The sequence below is a fragment of the Ochotona curzoniae genome, unplaced genomic scaffold, assembly GCF_017591425.1.
Source record: "Ochotona curzoniae isolate NIBS_2020 unplaced genomic scaffold, NIBS_Ocur_1.0 scaffold_2453, whole genome shotgun sequence".
Taxonomy (NCBI): domain Eukaryota; kingdom Metazoa; phylum Chordata; class Mammalia; order Lagomorpha; family Ochotonidae; genus Ochotona; species Ochotona curzoniae.
In genome coordinates, this window is record NW_024467094.1 from 24,075,451 (window position 1) to 24,099,696 (window position 24,246).

Here is a 24,246-nt window from a genome sequence, read left to right on the forward strand (position 1 = left end):
TGATCAAACTTAGGGGACTTATTTCCCTCCTGAGCAAAAGGGATAGCCTGAATCAAGATAGGGGGGAAGACATAGACATGTATACTGGGCAGTAATTGCTACCGGTAGTTGACATTTCTCTATCTCTTGCTAAACAAAACTGAAAGGAGACTTTAGTTGCCCCAAGTGCTAGGCAGAGACCAAAAGTCAGAGGTCCCTAGATGAGGAGATATTTGAACTCATTACTGATCTTTTAGTCCAAAGGTATTCTTTCCTTTGAGCTCTTTTTTGGTTGTTTAGGCAAATATATGTATATATATATATGTATTTTTAAAATTTTTGTGGCTTAAGTAAGAAATTAATTTCTCGCTTCAACAGTTTCCAACAAATGCTATGTGTAATGCTCAAGGAGCAGTAATGCTGTTTTATTACCCTGAATCCTAAACTCTCACCTTGGACTCCTCGGTGATGGCTCTACTTCTCAGTTCTTTTTGGACAGGGGAGGGAACAAGGACCAGGCAAGTTGGTCCCTTTTCCCGTTCATCACCTGAGCGGTAGGTAGTGCATGAGATTCATGCTCACGAAAGAAAGGAGGAGATACAGAGATCATGCTTCAGATCACTCCTCACGTCCTTCGGAGCTGACCCATCGTTGTTCATATAAAACCCAAAATCCGTGCCTACTCTCTGGCTCCTTCATGGTCAGGCTACCCACTTCTCAGCCAGGTACGAAGTGCCCTTCCCCATGCCATCGCTCCAACAGTGCTTGCCTTCTATGGTGATTGGCTGTTCAGCTAGAGAGGATTAATGCAAATTGTTATTCTGTCTGGACCAGTTTTCATCCCTGACTTTCTCTCAGAGAGCTTCAACATGTTCTTTCCTTCCCCTCATAGTTGTTTTGCACTCCAGCATACAGCAGTCTCCATTGACCTCTTCCACAGCTTGATGACTCTGTCTGCCTCAGGATGCCAACGGTTCCTTGAACGCAGGCATTGAGCATTTCTCATTTATTGCAGGAGACCCCGTGCCTTTCCCACAGCCAGATGAACACATGCCTCTTGGGTATCACTACCAAGTGAACACATATCTCAACACCTTTAAATGCAATGTCCTGAATCAACTAGGTGGTGCTACCAGAAATGTAAAAACCAAATGGGCTCCTCTTGCTTTGTTCCTCCCAAATCCATCTGGGAAACAAGTGGTTTGAAGAGCAGGCATGATAGACAGGGAAGAGGTGGGGGTGGGGGACAGGAATTTCAGCCAGGGAGTCAAGCCAGGACTCTCACTGTGAAATGGGAACATATTCAAGGGGAATGACCCTCTGCTGAAATGCCTCAGTTCCAAGGTGGTCATTCATTTTGAATTTTTATGGAGTGTGAATAATTTCTCTGTAGAAAAAAAAAATTGATCCCAACCTAAGTTCAACCGGAATCATTAAATTTCTTTCTTCTTAAATTATTTTCATTGAAAAGGCAGATTTACAAATAGAAGAAGAAACAAAAGGAAAGATTTTTACCCATTAGTTCATGCCCTGTAAGGCTACAATGGCTAGAACTAAGCCAATCTGAAGCCAGGAGATTCTTGTGGGTCTCCCACATGGGTACAGGGACCCAAGACTTTGGGCCATTCTCCACTGCTTTTCCAGGTCACAAGAAGGGAGCTGGATGGGAAGTGGGGGCAGCTGGAACATGAACCAGCATCCATATGGGATCCCAATATCAGCAAGAAGAAAATTAGCCCATTGAGGCAGCACACCAGACCTGGGTCATTAAATTGCAACTGAAATCTCAACTGATACCAGTTGGACTCAGCACCTATTGCACAGTTCCATAACATTAAAATATAGACTGCAGTCATGCCAGCAAATCTGCCTTTCGAGAGGACAGTAGTACTTTTAGAGAAGATCAACCTGGGAGCCAGAACACCCCAAAATACAGACTTGAGAGAATAATTTATTTTGAGTAAATGCGATGAGGCTCTATTTCTGATCATGCTTGGTTTTGTTTCCAGGGTTTGTGGCATTTGGTCAGACTCAATTATTTAGTCAATGAGTTACCATTTGAGTACACCCTATATATTATCCTAGAGAGAATCAGCAACCTAAGCAAGTAACTATTTCTGTCTACAAAATGCTTCATTTCTATTCAGAGCAACAAGTATGGGGAAAGAAAGGGAAAAAAAAAACACAGAGGAATGACATACAACTTTGGAATTCCAAATGATACATCCAGTCCCTGTGAAAAGACCTGTGTTAATATTATATAGGACTCTCCTCTAATGTAAGTTAGTAGCCACAATGCTAAAAAGCCAGACCTTTGCCAGTTTTGGCAATCCATATGACATTCTTTCCCTGAGTGCCCTACCCAGAACTCAGTGTTGTTTGCTCTGAGTTCTTAAGAAATTACTGAATTCTTGGGCCTGGCACCGTGGCCTAGCAGCTAAAGTCCTCGCCTTGAATGCACCAAGATCCCATATGGGCGCCGATTCTAATCCCGGCAGCTCCACTTCCCATCCAGCTCCCTGCTTGTGGCCTGGGAAAGCAGTTGAGGATGGTCCAAAGCCATGGCACCTTGCACCCGTGTGGGAGACCTGGAGGAGTTTCCTGGCTCCTGGCTTCGGGTCGGTGCAGCACTGGCCATTGTTCTCACTTGGGGAGTGAATCATTGGATGGCAGATCTTCCTCTCGATCTCTCCTCCTCTCTGTATATCTGACTTTGCAGTAAAAAGAAAATAAATCTTTAAAAAAAGAAATTACTGAGTTCTCTTAAAGAAATGGTTTACACGATTCCATTTCATGTCAGCTCTCAGTTAAAATATTAAAATACTGCTTATATTTCAAAAAAATCTACATATATAACTTCCACTTGATTTCTATAACATGAAGTATTCAGACAGAGCTTATCTAAAATTAAATTCCAACTATATTACTTACATGTTAATACTAAATTTATGAAGCATTTACATTACTGCATAACTCTATCCCTATGATCACCTACAGGCATGGATGCATATATAAATTATGGACTAGTACAGGAGTTACTAGAAAGAAGTGCTTTTTAAATTTTTATATGAGCTTGGACAGACCCAGATCTACCAACTGCTGTGAGCAGTCCAATTATATAAATAAACTAAAGAACAGAGCTGAATTCTCATCCTATTTCACCATCTGTATCAATCCTTACCTGAAGCCACTGCCACCTGGCCCTGCATATAAATAAGCCCCAAATTCTTTTTGACATTCAAGTTTATGTTAGATCTGGAGACTCTTGTAAACAAGCAAACTTGCTGATTCCTTTTTACAAAGGAACAGGCGAGGAAGAAATCTGTCCACACAAAAAATACAAGTCATTCATTTATTCATCATGGGATATGTTTTTCTTTCTACAGATAAAACACAGGTTGAGGTCCCTAATTTCATCAAATCTTTTCCTCTGACTTTGCATCTTGAACTTCTACATGTGTCATTCAAAGTTCAGTATCATCATAAAATGATTAAGATTTATTCCCTGAGATCAGCAAGAATGTGCCTTTGGCCACCAAATATCACACACTACCAAAATTCAAGAGGACACACAAGTAATTGGTAGTCATTTAAGTGGTGGAAAAGGCAGACACAAAAGAATTCCTGAGGGGGGAAAAAGGCATAGAATCACTTAAGTCACTAATTAAATATTTCCTGGCTATGAGCTATTACCCCTTCAACATCCCCAACCTCCTAGAAGGGAATTTCTTATTGCAAAGAAAGACGCTCTATCATGAGGGTACACACCAGGCAGCTTTGCTTTTTGCCAGCAGCCAGAGCCATCTGGATGCCTCAGTTTCCAACAAAATGCAGCCTACAGAGATGTGGGCGGTTTTTGCCCAAGAGAAGAGGGTAAAGAGAAAAACCCAGTCAAGGATGATGAAGAGAATATGGTTAACGCATCGCGTATTCAGTCAAGCGGTGTTGCTTCTCAGGCAGATTGATAGCCCAAGAGCTATGAATCCCCTACAAGCAAGAACAAGGAAAGCCTTATGGGCTGCTCACTTCACACTTCATCAGCCCAACAATGCCACAGATGAAATAGCCTCTGCATGGACCTCCCAGTAGGGGCACAAGCATGGAAAGGAACTACAGCTTCCAGAACTCCTCCTAGGCTGGAAGAAATCCCATTCTGGGAAGGAGCCAGCTTGCTGGACATGGTCATTCTTAGATTCTGTTGTTGTGCCTCTACCCACTCACTCCCCTAAAATGACACAATGGAATGACTGTATTCTCTACTGAGGACTTCCCTTCTTAAAAATAAGCAAGCAAAGGTCTCCCTAATCTGTCCCATATTCAATTGTGGACTAAGGCAGGCAGCCAGCCAGCCAGCCAGCCAACCAACCGGCCAGTTGGGTGGAGGGTAGGGGTAGGAATGCTGGGTGACAATGGGAAAGGAAGCCTAGTGGGCAAGCCAGATGTCAGACACACACATGGTGGGACGAGGCACTGCGGGGTGTGCAAGCCTCGGAAGATGGAAACATAAAAGAACATTGAGCATCCGTGGGGTGTGGCACTTCCAGAGACGTCATTTCCATGGGCATTCAGTCGCAATTCTCTTTCTTAGGTTTTCTTGAGGTAGTTCTGACAGGCTTTGGCAAGGTCTTTCAGGAAGTTAGGAACTCCATTCTGCAAAGGAAAAGATACTGTCATTTTGTGTCCTCACAGCGGTCACTATGACTACTTGAGGATGTGACAAATAGTGAACAAAGATGACTTGAAGAAGAAAAGACAATAGAACCCCTGACCAGATTTCAACAGCATGTCCTCACAGAGAATGATGAAAGGCGTAACCAGGGCACAGGTGAGACTGGATGAGATGGCCTGCTGTTACAGAGCCTTGTCTTCTATCTTGGCTTTGGGTGATAAAAAGTGAAGACATTGATAATATTTCTTGAAAAGTTTTTTTTTAAAATGAAAGAAAAAAAAACACAGGAAATGGGATTGGACTCGGGGTACTAAATGCTTCCCTCAACAAACAAGAGAATGAATTTTCTTTCTAGAATTCGAAAATGTTAAGGATTTGGTGTCAATCTTTCCCAAACATTGTGTTAGAGAATACCACTCTAAGAGTAGGTAATATCCATCTTGTTTTTTTTTAAAAGGGGAAAAAAATGAATGACTTTCCCTAATAAGACAAGACAGTTAATAGCAGAATCAGGATTCTAAATCATGTCTGCCTGACTCCAAATTGTGTGTGTGTGTGTGTGTGTGTGTGTGTGTGTGTGTGTTTCCCCAAGGAATTGGTTGCATCTTCAAGTAGGCAGGGCGACACAAAGCAGGCTGAATGACCCTCTGAATGCTGGGTTCCTGGTCCATGGCTAGTGATCTGGGCTACTCTGAAGCTACCAGGGCAGAACCGTGACTTCCCTGAGCCTTGGGTACTTTAGGTTGTCCCTAAGTGTGTCATTTGGCCTTCCTCCTCCATGTGAAGATACGAGAGGAAGACGCACTTTTGTGCCTCCCGGGAGCAGGCTGTTGTCCAGAGGAGTGACCCCTCCACCAGGCCTCTGGGCATTGGCACGGAAGGGCAGTCATTTCAAATCAACAATTCTTTGTCTTTTGTCCAGCCTCTGTCCTGGATGTTAGCAAGCCCAGTCCCTAACCAAAGTCACCCAACCAAGCTCTTCATAAAAGAGTCTCATTATGCCTGAGACAATGCATCTCTTCAGCCTGCAGGCTAAGTCAACATTTATCAAAGACACGTTCCCCCTCCTGCCTCCTGGGAGCTCACCTTGGCCGCCCAGTTAATGAGCCAGGACGGAATTTGGCCACCCGGGTTATCGAAGTAATACATGAAAACTAGAGGGGGAAAGAAAGGACAATTCAGAAAGAGGAAAAACATGGCCAAGTTACAGCAACGAAACCCTCCGTACTTTATACTTTCACATTCAGGCCCAGAAAATATAGAGAGGTAGCATATAATTCAGCTAGATTTCTGTTTCCACTGACTTGCCCAATAGTATATTTACAAAAAAAAAGCCTTTTTTTTTTTTACTGTTTATTAAACAAATGGCAAATGCTAGACACCTGGATATTTAATTATACTGAATTGTCCTGGCAATCCTAAGCAATTGGTAAAGCTGACCTCATTTTATAAATGATGAAACAGAGCTATAAATGCTAAGTGACATATCCCAGGTAACAAATCTAACAAACATCTAAACCACAGCTCAGATGCTGCCTAGCATGCAAGCTACACTGCTTTTAATGTGGCAGTGGCCCCACACTCTGCTCTGTCCATGGTGTTCCTCTCTGCGGAAAGGAGCAGGTCCTCTGTCTCTGGGTTAAGCCAGAGCTGTGTCCTCTTACACAGACCTGCCAGGTAGCTAAACCTGAAGCAAATTTTCCAACTCCCTTGTGTACTTTTTTTGTGTTCTGATTTCATCTGGGCAATGCAAGAATCAGAAAAGAATCAAGCAGGTCAGAGCCAGCCATGGATGTCATACTCCAGCCAGCTTCGTGTGGGTGAACACAGCCTCTCCCCAGGTGTTTTTGTACCGGTGGCCATCCTCTGACCTCCAAGATAAGCTCTGTGCACCTGCTGCACTTCTCCATCAGCATGGCTCCTGTGCCCCAGCTTTACCTTTGCTCCCCTTCTTGCCGTCACTCTCAATCGCCAGGCTTTGCTTATACTGCTTCACGCGGATCACACCCGGCCTTTCAGCAAGCTGAGACACACAGGTGCTCTGGGCCAGGATCACGTGGATCTTCCGCCCTTCCACGTCCAGTTCTCGCCGCTGCCGGATGTACACGTACTGCATCACGAGTCAAGGTGTGATACCGAGGCCAGCATCTCAGGCAGAAGGAAGCTCTCTGAGCTGGAAACCAATGGACGTGATTCTCTACCTCCCCCTGGGCAGGTGCTGCCATCAGTGATCACGCACCTGCCCTTTTCCCCATCTGTACTGCAAGACTGGCTGTTCCTCAGAGCACCCAGTGTTCGTGTGTGTGAGCATGCCCTGAGGATGTGAATGACCTCTTGATGCTTTTAATTACACAAGAAAAGCATTTCTTCTTCCACCAAGAAGGTGCTAGGAGATGCAAGGTTTAGTCCCTTATCAGCTGTGTGATTCTTGGTGAGTTACACAGCCTCTCTGAGAGTCAGTTTCCCTAAGTAGGAAAACACAGTAATGTCACTCATTCAGCAGGCTTGGTGGTGTCAGCGATAAATACTTGGGCAGAAGAAATGCTTGACAGACCACAGTGTTATTCTTCTTTGCCCTACTTTCACCCAAAGTTCTAATTTATGGGACTTGGTATACAGTAGATGTCAACACAAATGCCTGACTACTTTGCATACAGGTCTTCTCTGAGCTTATACTGCCTGGCTCACCAAGAAAAACAAAGCCATTTCATCTCTTGTAAATATTCACAGAATAACCATGAAGTCCACAGCTCTATTGAAACCAGTCAGTGTTAATCAGAATGACTGTTCATTTGGCCATCAGAATGTAATAAGCATCATGTGCCTTTGCACCTATAGGAGATGACTTGAGACCTTGAAAAGACCCTGGGGTAGGAATCAATACCCTCATCTAACACATGACAAAATTGAGGCCCAGAAAGGCAAAGAAACTTGCCCAAGGTCACATAGTCAGCAGAAATGATAGAACCTGAATTTGATCCCAGATCGGACTCTAAAACCTACCCATCACATCGTAGCTAGATGGGGCTCAAATCTTGAAGGTGTTAAAGAGGCATTGAAAATCATGCTAGAAGCAGACAGAAGCCTAATGCAATTACAAGGTGCAACACGATTACATTTACTACAACACAAGGACAATGCCAGCCCCATGTCTATGTAACCCCTCCAGAGACCATGTAGACCCTCCCATCACTGCACCCCCACATGTGCAGGATATGACTCCACCCTCCCAGAACTGATGAGTGGAGTCCTCACATGGTTCAGGAAAGAGATGGCATTGTTCTAGCTCTGGCTTTCCCTTCTCCCAAGCTTTTTATTTCTCTCTCGCTTTTAACCCTCATTTTAACATGTCTCTTCTTCCTCCTCCTCTTTCTTCTCCTTCTCCATTGATTGTCCTTCTGCTTCTTCTTCTTTCTTAAGATTTACTTACTTTTATTTGAAAGGCAGAGGTAGAGGGAAGAAGGCAAGAAAGAGATCTTCTGTCCTCTGCTTCACTTTTCAAGTGGCTGCAACAGCCAGAGCTGGCCTGGTCTGAAGCCAGGAACCAGGAGCTTTTTCTAAGTGTCCCATCTGGGTGCAGGAGACCAAGCACTTGGGCCATTCTTCACTGCTTTTACAGGCCTTAAGGAGGGATTTGGATTGAAAGTGGAGCTGCTGGGACTTGAACCAGCACCTAGGTGGGATGTTGATACTGCAGGCAGAGGTTTAACCTGATATGCTGTGGCTCCAGTGCCTCACTTTTTTCTTATAGCCAGTACTGTCATTGTTCCACTCTCTCCACAGCTGACATGAGTTATCACCTGACACCTCAATGAGGAAACATTGCTTTGACATACAGATTAAAGATTAGTGGAATGGTTTTAAAGGATTGGCACTGCCATGAAGTCTACAAGTGGAGAAGTGCCAGTTCTCTGAGGCCCAGAGAAGGGAATGGCCTTTTTCCAAAGTCACAAAGCAAAATAGGGAATGTGTGTAGACTTAACCTGGGATCTTTAGCTTTAAAACTAATGTTCTTTCCTATTAAAGTCCCTTCTGTTCTCAAGAATAGCAACCTTACTGGAGAAATCTATACACAATGACATTTCAGTCCCTGACAGGCCTATAAGATGGTTACAGAGACAAACTCCAAATGCGTGGCCAGCATCGTGGTGCAGTGTGTAAAGCCATCACCTGTGACTCTGGCATCCCATATGGGTGTCAGTTAAAGTCCTGGCTGTTCCACCTCTGATCCAGTTCCCTGATAATATACCTGGGAAAGTGGCACAAGATGTCCCACATGGTTAGGTCCCTGCACCCATGTGGGAAATCCAGAAGCTCCTAGCTACTGACTTTGGCCCTGCCCTGGTTGTGGCAGCCATTTGGAGAGTTGAACCAGTGGGTGGAAGTTCTCTTTCTCTCTTCTGTAATTCCATCTTTCAAATAAATAAAATACATGTTTTTTTTTTAAAGGTTCTTATTGCTTAGTGCTAGTGCAGCCTTTATAGGATTGTTTAAGATTGCTGCGCACTTAAATAACAGACTGATGGAATCATCACTCCTTCTGAAGGACTATACTATTGTGACAATATGAGGAAAATCAGTTGGGAGATGTGATGTTTTTAGGAAGGAATCCAACTCTACAGAATTGCACCATAAAATTCAAAATAAAATTAAAAAAAAAAAGACTGCCATGCAACATGTTATTCATGTGTCTGTGGTGATGCTTGTGTAAAGAAACCCACTACTCTGCCAGTAGCGTAAAGGATAGCATCTACAATGACATATGGGAGATCATGCTTGATGCAGCCTTCTACACGTCATGATTGCTAGCCCCAGAATGCATCGAGAGACCACCTCCTATGACTGGCCTAGACTAGGCCGTGTGGGTGTGTGCAAGTACACCCAAGGATGTTCCCACGGTACAGAAATCTCCCGGCACACTTCTCAGAAGGTATTTCCACTGTCAGGCAACAAACAATTGTCTACATATAAAGACAGGGAAATTCATGTCAGGACTATGTATAATCAGAAAACGAAACAGAACTTCCAGGAGACCCACCTGTCCTCTCCTGAGTACCTAGGCCATGAGGTTTGAGGAGTGAAGCCGTGCCCTGCTCAGGATTACCAACAGCTCGAGGGGATCTGCCACCTGCCTCTGCCACCCTCTAGTGCTGTGAACCCAGGCAAAGTCCTGAACTTCTCCTGCTTCCATTTCTTTAACAGCTAAGGGAAACAGGTGTGGGGAGAATTAAGGAACACCACAGACAACACCAAGGATGAACTAATCGAAGATCTTTGAAATGGAAACTGTGTCTACACAGATGAGCAGCGTGTGGATTTGTGCCAAGAAACAATCTCTCAAGGTGTTTGCTGTAAATCTAGCAGGGGTCAAAGGCAGTTACAAACACTTAGAAAAACATACCTACATCCCCACTTCATTTTTCCAGAGACGATTTAAAGACATGAGGATTTACACAAGCTAAAAAAGGTCTCCATGAATATCAAATTCAATGGCTTCAAGCATTTTTTAATTACTATTCCACAAGAGGCTTTCTTGGGAAGATCTTCTACGGGAAATTCAACTGTAAAACACTCAACTGCTACCATGGAAGAGCATAGTGAAGAAGTCAAAACTGCCCTACTCAGTACCTTACTCCATCCTGCCCAACAACAAATTACTTCCTCACCTCCCCAGGTTAGTCTAAAGGGGACTTCTTAGAACGTTGGAGTGCCAGCTGAAACTCCCCACTCTTTTTCATGCCACAGTTTCATCTCCTAAACAAGGAAGTGAGGGAGAGAGGAGCTCACATCCAAGCCCCAGAGCTAAGGAGGGATGGCCAGAGAGGAGCCTGATAAGGTAGGTAGGTATAGGGAGAGCTGAGTGCTGGTGCCTGCCCTAAACACCTGCAGGCCTTTGTCATCTCAACCCTTGGGAGTCCCACTCCTCCCCTGGAGACTGAGGCAGCTTTACTAAGAAATCCTCATAAAGAATTCCCGTGAGGTCTCCAATTCTTTAAGTCCTAGACACATTCTCCGGAAAGTATGAACTGCTTGCTCTTCAGTGTCCACAGTTAGGGATGCTTCATGTGCTCAGGCCCAGATAACCCATTCTGGGATTTTTGAATGCCACACAAGAATCAACAGCTTTCCAGATGCTTCAGCAAAAATCAAAGGACGATGTTGGCCCCATCTTCTGGGAAACCAGCTCAAGCATCCTTGTACTGGGTGATGGAGAGTACAATACAGAGGGCTGTGGAATAACACACTTTGTGGAAAGGATACATCTCTGTTGGACATGGGGAAAGGGTACTTCACCTCCCAGTAGACCACGGTCTCTCCACTGCAGTCATTCTCATAGAGTTCTAAAGGAGAAAAAAAAAGGCATTAATGCTTCTGGAAACTTCCCTGGCTTCAAAGAACAAGCTGCCCACATAGGACAACCTTAGGGGATGATAAACCACTAACCCCCCAAGGCGTAGAATCTTCCTTTTGTAAAGTCAGGAAGATCAATTGCCACCAAAACCTTGCTGGCAATCCAGAAGATGGGAAAACACAGCAAAAATAAACAAATGTACCAAAGCTCATGGACTGTATTAACACCAACAAGGTTTCAGAGGACAGTGAAACAAAATCCAGCATCAAAGAAACTGTCACAAGTTTTAAAATCAGGGTGACCACCAGATGTCACTAGAGCACCGGTAGTTTTGCTTCAGCAACTCCCCCTCCGCGTTTCTTGACACTCTACAATTAGCCTGAGACTGAGAGGGTCTCCCAACCTAGACTGTTCAATGGGTACCGAAGCTTCTGCAGCTTTTCACACAGTCCTTAATACTAGTTCCATAATGCTACAACATGGCGGCCAGATGTTGGAGGCACCATAGTAAAGGATCTCCTTAGGCACTGTCTTGACTGCTGTAGTAGCTAGCCCTCCTGAGTGAGAGGGAGTTAGCTTTCAACAAAAAAAAACATTGATGGACTGATAAAATGGCAAGCCTTTTATTGCGGAGATGGAGTTAGCTTTCAACAACAACAAAAAACACTGATGGATTGATGAAATGGCCAGCCTTTCATTGCCATAGCAGGTACACAATCGCCTTCGAGAGAAGGGGAGGAACGGACGCATGGCTCCAGTTGCCTGCTCTAGGTTGATTTTCCCTTCTCCCATCAGCATCTCAATTTTCCTTCAGGGAATCACCATCCTCTAGATTTAAGCAATAATTGCAGAGCTTGGTACCATCTGTAATTAATTCACAGATGGTGCTCTTGACCAGGGCTCAGTTTGCTTCTCCAGCACAAATAGACAAAAAGTGGCTAAGGTTCTTAAACACTCATTATACCCAGGAGGACCAACATGAGGTTTACGGTTGTGGGATGTTCCATCAAAGCCAAATGGTGTTCCTCTCTAGACTAGACAACTTAGTACAAGTTGTTGTTACTGGTAGGACATAGTAGAGACACCCCTAAAATCAGATGTCTTCATGGTCAACAACAACAACAACAAAACAAACAAAAAAAAGGTACCCTACTTGTTGTCTCTGCTTCTTCTCAGATGGAAGCCATGTGTGCACCGTATTGGCACAGTAAGACTGCTTCCTTGGACAGATGGGCATCCTAATGCCCCCAAAGCAGAAAGGAGGTTTGAAAACCTAGTTACCCAGACTCATGATGCATAGCCACAGAACATAAGCTTGTGTTCCAGGCTCAGCCAGTGAGAGGCCCAGTTCTGATAGTCCAGCTGCCATCGCGAGGAGTCTTTTCCCTCTGGACTTAGTCGTATGGCCAGAACATATGCCTGGATCGTAGGGTGGACATCTTTGCTCTTCAGTGAGAATCTGTCCAAGAACTAGTTGACTGCAGAGGAAGAGGGTCCAGAGACGCAGAAAGAAACATTCTCGAGGAAATTACAGGAGTTCCCAAGTGCAGTTGTTCTGGAACACAGAAGTTCCTGCACTTTTCTATGCCATGTGCAGACAAACTCTTTGTTCCCTTCTGATAGGCTCTTCAGTTGGCTTTTAGTGACAACCAACAGTCCTAACTTTAGACTTGATGCTTTTTGAGCACTCTCCCAGCCAGTTTCTATTCCAGTCTGATAGAGATGGCAGAGGTCATTCCAAGTTCTAGCTAGAACCGCATTTAATGTATTTCCCATCTCTGCATCACTAACAGGGTCATAGCGGAGGCTGGGTGGCCACGCTCAGCTCTCAGGGGTCTGGAACCTCCTCTTGTCCTACCTCTGCCATCTCAGTAGTACCTAGAGAATAGACAAGACTAGGGCAGGCTGAGCTACTCCAAAATATTGGTAATGTTTCAGCACACTGTGACCTGCCTTTCCTAATTCATTAATGCTGCTTCTTGGGTCCAGGATGTCCTTCATTCCATTCACTTCATCAGCCCTTCAACTATGAATATTCTTATCTATCTAGCAAACTTTCTTCCAACTTCCAAAACAAACCTCAGACACCATTTCCTAGAAGCCTTCCAGGACTATCCAAGCACATGGGAAGAAAATACAAGAGGAAAGGTGTAGTAGCCCTGGAAGTAAACTCTAGATTGTGCCCAAGAATATGTTAGCAGTGAGTACTAAAAATAGCAAAGGCACTTATCAGAGCCACATTTAAAATACTTGAAGAGAGTTGGTGTGGCACAGTAGATTAGGCCACCCTTTACCTAGCTGAAGTTCTGGATACTCTGTATCTCCCATTCAACTTCCTGTTAATGTGCAGCCCAGGAGGCAGCAAATCATGGCTCAAGTAAGGAAAAGTATCTGCTACCCATGTGGGAAAGACCTGGCTTTAAGGAAATTTGGAGATTGAACTTTTTCTGTCTCTCTCCCTCTCTCTCTCTCTCTCTGCGTGTTTATGTCTTCCTACTCTGACTTTTAAATAGACAAAATAAAATTTTAAAACACATGTCAAAATTTAAAAGGAAACACAATTTAGTAGAAATTAACTGTTCGTCTCTCCCGGTAGAATAAATAAGAATAGATTCTACTGTCTACTGATTTTTTTTTCTTTTATTTATGTTTATTGGAAAGGCAGATTTACAGAGAGAAAGAGAGACAGAAAGAAAGATCTTCCATCTGCTGGTTCGCTACTCAAGTGGCTGCAACGGCCAGAGCTGAGCCAATCTGAAATCAGGAGCCAGGAGCTTCTTCCAAGTCTCCCTCATGGGTGTAGGGTCCCAAGGCTTTGGGTCATCCTCCACTGCTTTCCCAGGCCACAAGCAGGGAGCAGGATGGGAAGTGGGGCAGCTGGGACACAAACTAGCACCCATATGGGATCCCAGTGCCACACAATGTGAGAATTTAGCCACTAGTCCATCACATGGGGTCCTGCCTACCAATTTTTAAAAAATAGACATTACTCACCTTTAACATACTGGTCCCACTGCTTTCTGTAGTCTAAGTCCATGTAGACATCTGCAAACAGAGCTGGTGCACAATCCTCCAAAACACCAAAGACCTTATACTTGTAAAGTCCACTCTGCTGTAGAAACAGAACAGGGAGAAACCATCATCTCTGGGTTCCTATGTTGGAAGAAATCTGATTGCACACCCGGTTGAAAACATCCAACCTCCTCTGTGGTCTTGGTGGTACAATGGCAACAAAGTAAATGAGGGCCCTGCTCTCACAGTTCTTGTACTATTCAGGTAGGTGTTAGTCGTGGGGATAGCTTTAAGCACCTTTCAAGTGATCTAAATTTGGACAGAATAAGGATTACATGATAAACTATACCCTTGGTAGGAGGTTTCTATGTAATCATGTGGTCAAGGAATGCTACAAAGAAGGGAGGGAGGAGCAACAATTAAAAAAAAAAGAGTGTTTTGTTATAATGTTGAGGAGCCAATAATAGGGAGATAGCGAAAGTCCATTCCTAGCAGAAAGAAGTTCCTGACATGTAAGAATAGGTATGCCTAAAGAACTTGGAGCCCATAGAATTCTGCATGGGAGAAAGAGTGGTGGGAATTGAGGTTAAAGAGATTGTGGGAATACGGACACTGATGGGCTTAATAAACATAGTAACAGTTAAAGACATTGTTCTTGGGGAAGGTGTTTGTCCTACCAGTCAAGATGCCAGTTGGGATGCCAACGTCCCATATCAGAGTACCAAGGTTCAAAGCTCTGACTTTGCTTCTGATTCCAGCTTCCTGCTAAACATCCTGGAATGCAGCAGATGCTTGGCTCAAGCAGTCTTCTAGCTGCCACTCACATGGGAGACTTGGACTGGCTTTCCATTTTCTGGCTCTGGCATCCCTAGGCAGGCATCTAGGGAGTGAACAGTAGATGGGAGCTCTCTATTTCCCCCCGTTTCCCCCTTTCTCTCTGCCTCTCAAATTAATATATATATACACACACATATATATACATATATATATGTATACACTCTTATAATGATGGAAAACTGGTGGATGACTAAACAGGAATTCTATTTAGAAATGACAAAAATCTGATTAATAGTTTCACTAAAGATCATTGTTGCTGCTTCGCAGAAAACAGATCACAAGCAAACAAAGAGCTGTGCTAAAACAAACACAGTGTACCATCCACATAAGAGATGATGCTGATTTGAACAGGGAGGCAATGAGAATGGAAAGAAAAAGTAATTTGGGAATATAGTGTGGAGATAAAGTCCTCAAAGACGACTGACACATTGGCTGTTGGGGAAGGGAAAGCAGAGAATCAAGGACAGCTCTTTGATCTTTGCTTGACCAATCAAGTGAATGAGTCTCACTTCTTGTGATGGAGAAAATTCCGAGAAGTGGTGATGTGTAGGCTATAGAGGTAATCACGAGTATTACTTAAGGCTGACACGCTCATTAAACATCCAAAGAGGACCGTCCTGTAGGCAGCGCCAGTCCTAAAGAAAGGTTAGCTTTTAAATATCCATGGGACATAAGGAAACTCAACACACTATTTTGATCAGTTTCAGGACAGACAAGAGTTTTCAACAAGTGTTTCTTTTTGACTATGTATAACGGTCTTGAAAGGGGAAGAAACATCTGCCTTGAATTACATTGGTCCTTTTATTTAGAAAAAGACCATTTCTAGATTCCAAGCACAAGAGTTTCCTTGTTTTCCTGCGTAGCCATATCCTGGCGTGTGAGGATTCTGGACTAGGCTTCACTCCACTGCACACTTCATTCTCTGTACCATGGCAACTTAAAATTTGACTCTTCCCTTTCCTAAGCCTCTGTGGTTAAGATGAAAGCAATGATTCTTAGGTTAATTCTAAAACTAAAGGAAACAAAGGCAGAGCTTTTAGATGAACCATTGTTTTGATGTGTTAGCAAAGTGTTAATGACCATGCATTCATGCACGAAATCATGTCCCTAAACTCCATGTTACACACAGTGAATCTTCCTGGAGACTTTCCAATTCAAAAAATAAAATAATTCTAAAAATATAAAATAAAGTAGATGATATTCTCTCTTTTCCAGGTTAAAGAACTTAAGGTTTCAAACTAACATAACACACAATTTTAGGGAAACCAGTATCTACAGCGTAGCTGCTCTAAGCTGGATTCTGTGCTTGGTGATGGATAGTTGCAGTAATCCTTTCATGTAAGCATGATTATCTTCACTTCATATATAAAAAGAAAATGGAAATTGAGGAGGAAGGGACCTATGGTTAGGAAATTTGCTGCTAATATCATTAATTTTGTCCAAATATCAAACTATTCTACTTTCAACAATGATTAATATAAACACATGAAAAAGTTGTACAATTTGCTTGCAGTAATATTTATAATGTACTTTAAGATATATATATATATATATATTGCCAAGAGTATACTTATTTATCCTAAACAGAATAAACCTGGAAAGAGCTGATACTCAGTTACATGTAAAAAACACCAAAAGGCAACACTCAGTCAAGTGACGGTGTTGGTCTGCGTTTCCATCACTAATCGCAGCACGGTCTTGATGAATCATGTTCCTTTAATGCTGTGAATCGAGTGTGGATTTAGTTCTCTCTGCCTCTCAGAGAAGGGCTCATTTCTATTCCTCAGGGGGACAGGACGCCTCCCCCACATGAGTCTGTGGAAGCCAGCCAGGCTCAGCCACTCTATGGCAAGGAATCAACTGCCATGGTATGAAAAGGACGCCCTTTCACCAAAGCCAAGCAGTTCTAACAGCCCCAGTTGAAGCTGCAGCTGCTATGGGATTGTCCCAAGAAGAAGGCATCCGACCGGATCTGCTTTACTATTTGAGATGTCGCTAAGAAAAAGGCAGGACTGCAGACACTAGATGGAGTAAGGATCGTAAGTACAGTCCGTAGGTGTTGAACACTTCCTGGAGGGCCAGGCCCTGAACAGAGTGCTTGATAGAGATGGTCCTACTTAGGCCACATAGTGATGAGGTGAGGAATGAGCCATCAGTAGTCAGGGAAACAGGCTTATGGTTAAGAAATGTCCCGAAAAGGCTAATTTATAAAGTTAAAACTTCCATTTGGTTTTGTGCCTGATTCTGCCACCCCTTGTTTTCTTTCTTTTTTTTCTTAAAGATTTATTTATTTTTATTGGAAAGTCAGATATACAGAGAGGAGGAGAGACACAGAGAAAGAGCTTCTGTCCATTGATTCACTCCCCAAGTGGCTGCAATGGCTGGAGCTGAGCTAATCCAAAGCCAGGAGCCAGGGATCTCTTCCGGATCTCCCACCTCCAGGCAGTCCTTTCTCACAGTGCCAGGCATAGAGAACTAAAAACTCGGTATGTTAGCCAGATCTTTTCCGTCTCATATTGACTTTGTCTAAATCAAAGCTGGGAACCTCCCTGTGCCAGTCTCACACTGCCTAGGGCCTGTTCAGTGCTGCCTGGCACTGTGACCACACAGCCCAAAGTTTCTGCGGGCCCTGACTGCAGATCTCAGAGGAAGCTTTTCCAAGTCACTCACGGCCCTCGACCAAGGGGGCAGCCACTCAGGCCTGCTTGGAGGACCACGTAGATTCCCACGTGGCCACTTGTTTCAAAATCAGAGGAGGCGATGTGACAACAGAAACTCCTTTGGTTTTCAGATAGTTTGTTCCTCACTGTCACCTTTCGCTTCCATGGCTTCTCATGTCTAGGCGGACTCCCAGCTTCCTGTCTGCGCCTCTCCATGCCAACACTGTCTCAGTGACACCCTCTCAAACCGCAGTCACCGGACCAGCAGCTTCAGCACCACTCCACAAGTGATGTTTACATGCAAGCTTTATAATTTCAAATAAGTAAAACGAACAAACAAAAAAAGCTGAAGAGACAGAATCACGCTCCAGTAGCCATGGGGGCCTTACACTCAGGATGCCCAGTGGATACCAAAATCTGTGTATACTCAACTTCTTTTATAGGAAATGGCATAGCATCTGCAACACACTACACACACACCTGAAATAATCCTGTATAGGTTAAAACATCTTTAGATTACTGTCATAGTACATGGGGAAACATAAATGCTATGAAAGAGTTGTTATGGTTAAGTAATAATAATAATAATTAAGGGAGTCCGTGTATGCTTAGTACAGATGAATTTTTTTTCCCAATATGTGCAATCTGAGCGTAATGGGGTCCACTATTGTGAAATCCATGGATACAGGGAACTGACAATATTTACAAACTCAAGCTCCATTCCCGATCCACTGCATCAGATTCTCTGGGAGAAGGGCTTCAACTGCATGTTCACCGACCTTACAGGTAATTTCAATGTACACTCCTGTCTGAGACAATTTTGCAACATATCATCTTACTGAATCCAGTCCAAAACTCTGAGAGGGACGTATTGCCCTTGTTTCTTAACTGAGGAAGCCGAGCTTTCAAAATGAAGAACGGATCGACCTCACGTAGCCTGTAAGTGGGGACTTGGCTACGTTCCTGTGAGGTTGACATTCTGAGTGTTCTGGAACATGAGGTGAGCCAAGCCTGGCCCAGGGGCTAGTACTCAGTGCTCACTGAGCCTTGGCAGTTTAGGAGCCCACATACTCATCTGAATCTCCTGGGACGTTATAATGCTCAGAAAACACACACACACACACACACACACACACACACACACACACACACACTTTATTGAGAAGGATCTGGAATACACACAAAAGGGGAGAGAACAAAACCATCAATTTCCAAAGATCACCCAAGGCCATGGTAAGCCAACTAAACCTGAATCCCTCAGGTAAGGCTCCCAGGGGTTTTGAATACACTTGAGTTTTGAGACTCTGGTACATCTTTCCTGCAGATGTCTGCATGATTCAGTCTCTTGGTTCTCCTATATGTCCACCCAAATACTACTCTGGAAGGGGCTTTCCACACATCCTTCTCTGAAGTACATCAGCAGGGAGTGAGTGGGCTTTTAGCCTCTAAGACGCATGCATCCTCCATTGGATTACCTCGGTTCTATTCCCAACCCTGCCTCTTGACTCTAGCTTGTTACTAATGCTGGCTGAGACAGGAGTAGTTATGGCTCAAGCAGTTGGTTCCTACCACCTGCATGGATGATCTAGAGTGCATTACTGACTCCCGTCTTTAGCCCTGGCCTAACATCAGCTGTTGTGGGCATTTAGGGAATGACTTCGTGCATGGTAGCCACACACCTCTCCCTCTCAAATAAACAAGTCTTTAAAAAATTAAAACAGATGTTATCACATCACCGCTGGATACTACTGCCATACCATTTCTGTAGTCCTTTATTCTATTTAATTATTCTTATAGTGTTTTCAACCAACATTTACTACAATATGGTGGGCTGAGTCTCATCAATGAATATGACTAACATTCAATGATATCTCAGCCCAATGTCCTCATTTGGCATATACCTCTAATGTCTTAGTGACAGCATGTAAGAGGTAGTAGACAAATATCTCTTGAATGAATAAATAAGTGTGGAATGCACCTGAGATTTTTAACTCAGAATGACATGATGCATTGCCATGTGCTTCCCACAGTGCCACATGTTAGCCCTGGCCTAGTTTGCTTAGCCCCAAGGAGAATATAGCTGTTCCCTTGAAGGACGTTTTACACTTGACACTGAGTTTATCAAAGAAGACTAATTCATGCTAGTTACTAGTCATGAATTCTTACGTGGCTCATTCTATATCCAGCATCTTATTTCCATCAATAAATACAAATTTAAAAGTCCATTCTTGCCTATTTGTCTCCTATGTTTAAGGAAGAATGAAAACGTCTATGTGACAGCATTTTCTAAAAATTATAGCATTGTGAAAAGGTAAAGTATCACCATTATAACATGGGAAAGAAACAGAAGGAACTAGAATAGGCAATAAAAGAAAAAGTCAAAAAATTATGTTGTTGCTAAGAATGGTTTTTGAGAAAATGTTCTAAGTATTCACTTTGTAATACAACAGAAATAGAAAAAACAAAAAATACATCAGGGCACTGCACATCAAAAGCCCCCACTTGTCCAACAACTGGACTCAGAATCATTTGTCTATGAGTTTAAAAAATGTTTAAATGTAATTTATTTGTTACATTGCAACTCTTTCAAATGCCTCTGAACTTATTTCAGTCTTCTCAAAATGTAATAATTTATGTCAGAATCATTCAGATCATGATCACAAGTTTTTTTTTTTTCTATCTTTGTCTCATGACATGTTGAATGAGAGCCCAGGCTCAGGCTGGCCAGCTCTAATGCTAAGTGTAAGAAGCAAAGTGAGAAGCAAGCCACTACTACCTCAACGGTGCATGGCAGCCAGAGACCAATGCACAGGCAGGGCCTACAGTACCCACAGCTTCATAACCAAGTTACTAGAAACTTCAGGAGAACACTGCGTCTCAGACTGATAGCTTTGCCTTGGGCCTATCACAGACCATTAATGCAAGGTTTTGGGTGGAGTAGTTAATTTCAATGAACTTAGTCTTTCCTTTTCTTGGTTTCCATACAAGGATAGTATATTATCAGAGGGTAGATGTGCACACAATACTCGCAAAATATGTGGGCAGGCAGTGTGGCCCAAAACGAAGAGCTGCTGCATGGGACACGCATATTCCATATTGGAGTGCCTGGTTCAAGCCCCAGTTACTCCACTTCCAATCCAGTTTCCTACTCAAGCATTTGGGAGGCAGCAGATAATGGTTCAAGTACTCAAGTCCCAACTACCCTCATGGGAGACACTGATTGACTTGTAGGTTCCTCATTCCAGCCAGACCTAACCCTGGCTGTTGCAGGCAGTTAGGGAATGAACCAGCAGATAGAAGCTCTCTCCTTTTCTCTCTCACTGTTTGAAAAGTAGATTAAAATAAATAAATGAATGCTTTAGAACTACCTTCAAAACATGTAGTAACTGGATGATGGAAAAGCATGCAATAAGTGTTAGCTAATACCATGCTTATCATTATGAACTCCTCTATTAATAGGTCATTGAGGAAGCAGCAATCACCCCACAGATTCTTTCAGATGCATGATCAGGCTTGATGTGCAGGAGAGGGGGGAGGAGACAAGTGAAAGGCCAAGAAACTGGTAGAGCAATCCCTGCAGTTCTAGGTGGCAGGTGCTGGGAACCCAAAGCAGCAAATGAAAAGGAAAGGGAAGAGAATGGATCAGATGTCAGACAGATATAGCTGAGCAGTTGAGTCAACAAAACCCCAGCAATGTCTTACCGTGGCTAATAGAAAAATGGAACTTGGCCCAGTGCCATGGCCTAGCAACTAAAGTCCTTGCCTTGAACGTGCTGAGATCCCATATGAGTGCCAGGACTAATCCTAGCAGCTCCACTTCTCATCCAGATCCCTGCTTGTGGCCTGGGAAAGCAGTTGAGGACATCCCAAAGCCTTGGGACCCTGCACCCACGTGGGAGATCCAGAAGAGGCTCCTGGCTCCTGGCTTTGGATAGGGGCAGCACCAACCATTGAGGCCGCTTGGGGAGTGAATCATCCAACGGAGGATCTTTGTCTCTGTCTCTCCTTCTCTCTATATATACCTGACTTTGCAACAAAAATAAACCTGTTTTTTAAAAAAAGAAAAATGGAATTGACAGAAGATAACATGTCCATTTGCACCCCAATATGCCTGTGTTACACTCAGAAACTCACTCTGCCTGTCGGACACCGCCGACTTCGTGTTCGTTTGGTTCTACCCAATGGGACCGTTTTCACAGGAGATATCCAGAAAGTGTTGAGTAACTGCCAATATTTCATTTCAACAAGGGCAGTGAGGAGACACATCTTTCTCTGGATCCACTGGAGAACAATCAGTAAAACTCCTGGAAGTTCTTCACATCCTCAAGAGATTTAGGTAAAGTCCATCACCAAGGTGACAATCATTATTAAGAAATTAACATCCCTGAAATGGCACGGTCCTGGTATAGTTTGCATATTGTGGGTCAGGACAACAGTGCCTACCAACATATAATACCTTTACTTAAGGGAAATAAAGTAAATAAAAAGTAACTCAAACAGCTCTACCCAGTCCCACCATCTGCTCTGCTCTGACAGAGAAGCCTGCCCTATTAATTCATAAAAGTTCAAATCAGCATGCCCCACTGTCCCTGTCACTGTAGGAGGGGGAGATGGGTGATGCGCAAAGCAAATTTGTATGCATTTCTTCATAATCTCCATACATCATTCACCTGGAGGCACCTTTCTCAGCTTCCGTGATATTGCAATCTAGGGGTGGGTAATGCTTCACGGCAGGCCGCTGAGTACTGCAGAGTTCCAGAACACACTCAAGACTCCACGCACAACTGAGAAATTTGATGTCAACCTCCTAACAACATGAGATAGGGTTTCCATTCCTGGGCAACAGATGAGCAAATTCAAACTACCGAAAACACCTGCTCTCCACTTTAAAATATAAAAACACTGTACTTGACATAAACTGAAATGCAATAGCAACCACTAAGAAAACACCTCCCCAAGGAGACCTTTTATTCTCTGAATTCTCCCTCAGCCTTAACTCGGTCTGGCCCCTTTGGAAAGCAGCCTCCAACCCCCACCCTGGACTTTTTCTTGCATCAATGATGTCTGAAGTTGCGCCAGTGAACCCCAGGCGTTCTCCTTGCTGGAACGCTACACGAACCTGGCTCTAGGCCAGGAAGCATGGATTTCACTCACATTACCTGGGGCTGTTAACCTACTTCCCTGTGACAGGTTGGCCTCCCACGAGAAGCCTGGGCCAATGTTGCCTAACTGACTGCCCACCCCCTTGGATCGGAACCCCAACCCCCCAGGAATGCTTCATAACCAACTCTTCCTCCTCCACCTTCAGTTAACCATCCTGCCTGAACTTTCAGATCAAGTTTAAGAGCAATTCAGAAGTACTAAAATGACTAAAGATTACACAAGGTCCCTTCCCAGACACACACTCACACAGTTTCCCATACATACACAGTCGCCCTGCACATCCAACTATTGTAAAGTTCTCCTTTCTGCCTGTATTCTGGCCCTAAGAGACTGCACCTCCCTGGGGCCACATACTGGGAAATATGCCTCCCTCACAGGCATGATGTGCAAGGCCTAGGATCAGCCTAGATGCATTTTAACTCTGTCATTAGCTTCAAACTACTTCCCCAGTGGAGTCTGACCTGACTCTGAACTCCCATAACTTCCCAGCTTCCTCTGGATCTTCCTGGGGCAAAGTCATTGGGAGGCACCCACCGACTCCCTGCACTGTGGAAGGCCCAGCCCAACCCGGTCCCCTCCTCAGCTGCAGCCCCGCATTCACAGCGGGAAGACTGGCCCCGGTGCGTCCTTCAGCGGGCCGGCCGCTACCTGGTCCAACAGCCGGTAGATGCTGATTCCCAAGGTCTCCACCAGCAGCTGCCAGTCGGCCCCGGCCAGCGCCGGCTCCTGGAGCTCGGCGCAAGCTTCCAGGAATTCCTCTTCCGTGAAGCCGCCCGCTATCGGATTCATTATTCCACGGCCGGGGGTGTTCGCCTGGACTGCAGCGAGGACAGGCTTGGTGTGGACTCGGGGGCGGGGCGATGAGGGAGGTCCCGGTGGGATTGGCAGGGAGCAGAGGAGAAGGTGGGATTTACGGAGTAAGGAAGGTGGCCTGGAGGGGCGGGGCCAGGGGTGGGCCTTAAGGCAGGCGGAGCAAATGGTGTGAGGGTGAGAAAGAGACACACAGGACTTGATGCGGAGAAAAATAAGCAGAGGTTAGAGGGGTGGGAAGATTTCTAGAGGAAAGGGGAGAAAGAAATAGAAGGTAGTGATAGCAACTTAGAGACTGCTCATCAACATGCCACCCCATACTCCTCCCTTCATTCACCTCCTCCAACCCTTCTGAAGAAAGGAGAAAGTCTGTAGACTCAGGAGGTGAGATGGGCAATGCAGAAATATTTCACAGTCCTAAGGCTCAGATGCTAGACCTGTGTGCCAAGGCACCTTGGCTTTTCCCTGCGGTGGATTATAAAACAGTTCAAAGAAGGGAGTCATGAGATTCAACAAGAACAGCCAGAAGGGTTCATAGCACAGAAATCTACCCCATACTGAATCTACAAAGTCATTTCCCACTCCAGAGAGTGGGCAAATACCTGACGGATGTCTTGAAACCCACTCTAGATTTCTGTGGCTTGCATAATTCAGATCTCTGCGCAGTTGGAAGCTTCGTGCACGGCAAAGATCCCTTTGTTCCCTTGTAGTCCCTTGGGTGTTACTCCATTTCTCCCCAGCAGACTGCACCTGGCCCCGAATAA

At 44.3% G+C, this 24,246-nt stretch overlaps 1 protein-coding gene across 1 annotated transcript; it reads right to left on the bottom strand.

Moving 5' to 3' along the window:
- Positions 1 to 3,317: 3,317 nt before the first annotated feature.
- LOC121170293 (phosphatidylcholine transfer protein) lies at positions 3,318 to 23,531 on the bottom strand. Its single transcript, XM_041001364.1, has 6 exons — positions 23,321 to 23,531; positions 13,995 to 14,112; positions 10,910 to 10,989; positions 6,587 to 6,758; positions 5,735 to 5,802; positions 3,318 to 4,629 (listed from the first exon to the last, which is right to left on the bottom strand). Exons 1-6 carry the CDS (start codon positions 23,459 to 23,461, stop codon positions 4,564 to 4,566), a joined length of 645 nt encoding a protein of 214 aa, XP_040857298.1. The 5' UTR covers positions 23,462 to 23,531; the 3' UTR covers positions 3,318 to 4,563.
- Positions 23,532 to 24,246: the final 715 nt, after the last annotated feature.

Bases quoted from the DNA above. Each gene is read 5' to 3' on its own strand.
- LOC121170293 (XM_041001364.1), bottom strand. From the start codon at position 23,461: ATGAATCCGATAGCGGGCGGCTTCACGGAAGAGGAATTCCTGGAAGCT. The intron at 10,990-13,994 runs GTGAGTAATGTC...TTTCTCCTTTAG, and splicing joins GTGGGACCAGTATGTTAAAG to AACTCTATGAGAATGACTGC. The intron at 4,630-5,734 runs GTGAGCTCCCAG...TTTCCTTTGCAG, and splicing joins TCATTAACTGGGCGGCCAAG to AATGGAGTTCCTAACTTCCT.